Source organism: Orycteropus afer, unplaced genomic scaffold (genome assembly GCF_000298275.1).
Source record: "Orycteropus afer afer isolate SDZICR_OR568_19922 unplaced genomic scaffold, OryAfe1.0 scaffold00310, whole genome shotgun sequence".
In the NCBI taxonomy this organism is placed as follows: Eukaryota; Metazoa; Chordata; class Mammalia; order Tubulidentata; family Orycteropodidae; genus Orycteropus; species Orycteropus afer.
Window position 1 is genome coordinate 3,816,513 of NW_006921897.1, and position 3,322 is coordinate 3,819,834.

At 46.2% G+C, this 3,322-nt stretch overlaps 1 protein-coding gene across 1 annotated transcript in view; it reads right to left on the reverse strand.

The window, feature by feature from the left end:
* Nucleotides 1-841: 841 nt before the first annotated feature.
* ZIC3 (Zic family member 3) overlaps nt 842-3,322 on the reverse strand; it is a 10,119-nt gene continuing 7,638 nt past the window's right edge. Inside the window, exon 4 of the mRNA XM_042782418.1 lies at nt 842-991. Coding sequence (XP_042638352.1) covers nt 842-991 — 150 coding nt within the window. The remainder of the gene's footprint in view (nt 992-3,322) is intronic.

Genomic DNA, 3,322 nt, shown 5'->3' on the forward strand with positions numbered 1-3,322 from the left:
TAATACACACATAATGCACACGTGGAAATGCCCTCTCTCCAGTGCCACAGAGGGCTTCTTTAAACCTTTGAGGTTATTCTTTCCCTTTTTCTCACCCAAATAGTGCTGCTCAAATGCTCTTTTGTTTTTTTCCCTCCAAACTGCTGCCTCCATCCCTTCCTTCTTATCACACCAATCCTCCACTTTGAATGTCCCCCTGACCTCCCCAGCACCTGGCCCTGAGCCTCTGCAGGAAAACACTGCGCTGCAGAGTCAATTGGGGTTTGTTCAGTGGGTCGTTTCTTCAAGTTTATTACTCAGTGAAAACCCAGGATACCATAAAAAAAAGTTGAATATAAATTGCCAGATTCAACAGGTTAAGTAAGAGCATTTAGGGGCGATAGTTACTGTAATAAAGCAATACTCACTAAAAAAAGTTAAATGGTTTTATTTAAGTCAAACAACAACAGTAGGGATGCTGGGCATTGCTTTTTGAACACAAACATGAAATTAACAAAACAAGCCTCCGTGTTTCTAGTTTTAAACATTTTCGTACTACATGTGGAATGCGGATATCTGAAAAAGATTTTCAACAAGGTCAACACAATGCATGAGATAATATACACTGGGTTATGAATTAGGCCAGTCTTTACCTCCATCTTCCCATTTATCAATCCGAAATTGGGGGTGGGGGATAGCTTTTCTGCTTTTTCATTTCACAAATGATTGCTCAACACAGAATGAAATACACCGCAAGAAGAAAATAGTCTTTTTTTATACCTAGGGAAGAAGCTACTACTCTTAAAATGATCACTTCAAGGTAACAGACATCCAAATTGATGTGGTTTTCTTTGAAACCTCATCAGTAAATCATTTCTTGCACAGTAGGTTCGGCATTAACCCTGCATTTAGGATAGGTAGTGTTATGGAGGGCTGGCTGCTGCAGACCAACGTCAGTATCAAGTTCTTCGTCAGGAATTAGAGACTGTCCCGGATACCAAGCAGGACAACACTGGTAAAAAAACAAAAAGTAAACTGCAGATAGGTCAACATAGGCCACAACTACTCTTAGAAAAGTTTCATAAAATGCTACTGGGATATGTTGTTTTCAATGCTAGTGGACAATAAAATCAATGAAATCTTTTCTTTTTTAACGCCTGAAATTCAAATAGCCTCTACGTTGGTTGTATTTTGTAATAAAACACATGACACGACATATGCACCCTAGCAGAGATGAAACATTTTAAGCATGCTATCTGGTGAAGGCTGTTTTTACAGTTACTGGAAAATTTGTCTTTCTCTCTACTCATCCAATTAGTAAACAGGGTGAATTTTCATCAGATTCAAAATAGAGAAAAGTGGTTGGTTGGTTAGACTCTTTTAGAGGAATAGAATTTCTTTACTTGGAACCGATTTCTTGAAATGGGAGTTCCTCTAATGTTATTCAGAGCAGTTTGGATCAGGTGTTAAAAGTTACCATTAGTTCAAATCCTCTGACCCCTGCACCCTTTAAATGCTTCCTGCAAACTTGTTTTCCAAACTGTAAATTTCAGTAGTTATGATAGAAACCAAACCTCAGTGGGGAAGGCAGTGCCCTTCCGAGCAGGCATTCAAACAAATAGAATTCTACCAATTTATCACTTGCCCAGTTTTGCAGAAATTCCATTCACAGAACTCCCAGGAAAATCAACCAGAGTTTTAACGTATCAAGTGACCCAGAGAGCTCTGAAGGCTTCCAGGGGAGACAGTTCACCACTGCTTCTTTAGCTTGGTTTTGAAGTCAACTAACAGACAATCTGTGCTCTGTAGCTCTTAAAAGAGACCGACTCCTCATTGCCTAGCCATTGGCTCATGCTTTGTAAAAATTAATGAATTTTCATTTTCCACACTTTTGGTACCAAGAACCACATTCAAAATGTTCAAACTTCAGGGTTCAAACTAAGACAGGCAAAAATAAAGTATCCAGCAAGCCCTAAATACTTCCTTTGATCTTTCAAAGATGTCAATATACTTTCCAGTGAGGGGATTGGGGGGGGGGATGGCCGAGCCCGGGAAGGAAACTTCACCCACAGGAAAGGAAACAAAATTGTTTGGTGGCAATTTCAAAACAGGTTTCCGAGGAAGGCTCGAAGAGACTCCATCCCCTTTGACTTGCAAGAATCACACATAAGAAAAGGACTTAAGGTACTATAGGGCTGGCTTATTTCAATTGTCAGGGTTTCCAATGCAAAGCACTACAACTTAAATGCATATTCCAAATTCTTGCTCCAAAGCCATCTTCTTTGTGCACTGTAAAGGAAGAAAGACAACCCCCATTGTTCTCTTCAGAAAAAGGCACTGTTTTGCAGATGCCCCCACCCCACCCCAGATCTGGGTCAGCCATGCTAATGAGCTGCCCACCCACCTGGGGTCCTCCCCAAGGTGGCCCAAGGGAGCTGCCCCGCAACCTTCAGGACCCCAAATGCCTGACCCCGGACAGCCCCAAGAGGGCTGCCTTTACGTTTGGCTGTTGGCCTCCACGAGCACAATGTGAATCTCTTCGTGCCATCTATTTTCCTAGAGGAGCTGGGGTCCCAAACGCCACTCTTCCATTTTTGTCCCACTTTTTCTCTGTTTTGTTTTGCCCCTCGCCACACACATGTGAAGGTGACTCGCCAGCACACTCTTGTGCGGAGAAAACCCGAGCCTGTTCTCGGAGTGCCACCAGGGTTCTTCCGCACGCCAGCCTGGAGGCCGTGAAGCGGAAACTGAATGCAAGTTTTCCTGACGGTTCCCTTTTTTCTCGTTGTCCTTAATGTAAGACCACCAGCCGTTAGGGCACACACAAAAGGCTCACTGGTGCCAATTTTCACAGGCTCCCGTTAAATGAGATATGCAGGAACCCTGCCCTGAGTCCCGTGCCGGGTTCTTCCTCACTCCGGCACAGCTGTAGTGACAAGGCGGGCACTTTATGTGGAAACGGTGGCTAAGTGCGCCCCTCCTCACCGGCCCCGGGACACCTTTTGGGACTCGAAGGCGAGGGGGATCCTGATCTGGGCACGAGATATCAAAATGGCCCCCCAACCTCGGGAAAGGTTCTGAGCCTGGCCGGGAGCGGGGCGGCCTCTGGTGGGCGTGATGCCCAAGTCCCCCGGGAGCCCCCAGCCCCGCGCGGAAGCCCCGGGAAGAACTTCTGTGCTTCCGCGGTTTAACGGTTTTGCGCTCCGCCGCTCCGACCTACATTCCCCCGCGAGGCGCCCAGGGCCAAGGCGGAACAAGGGGTGGGAAGCGCACTGCACTCGGGCGCCCTCGGCCTGCGCTCCGCGGGGGGTCGCATCCGGCCGCCATGTTCACCACGCCAGAG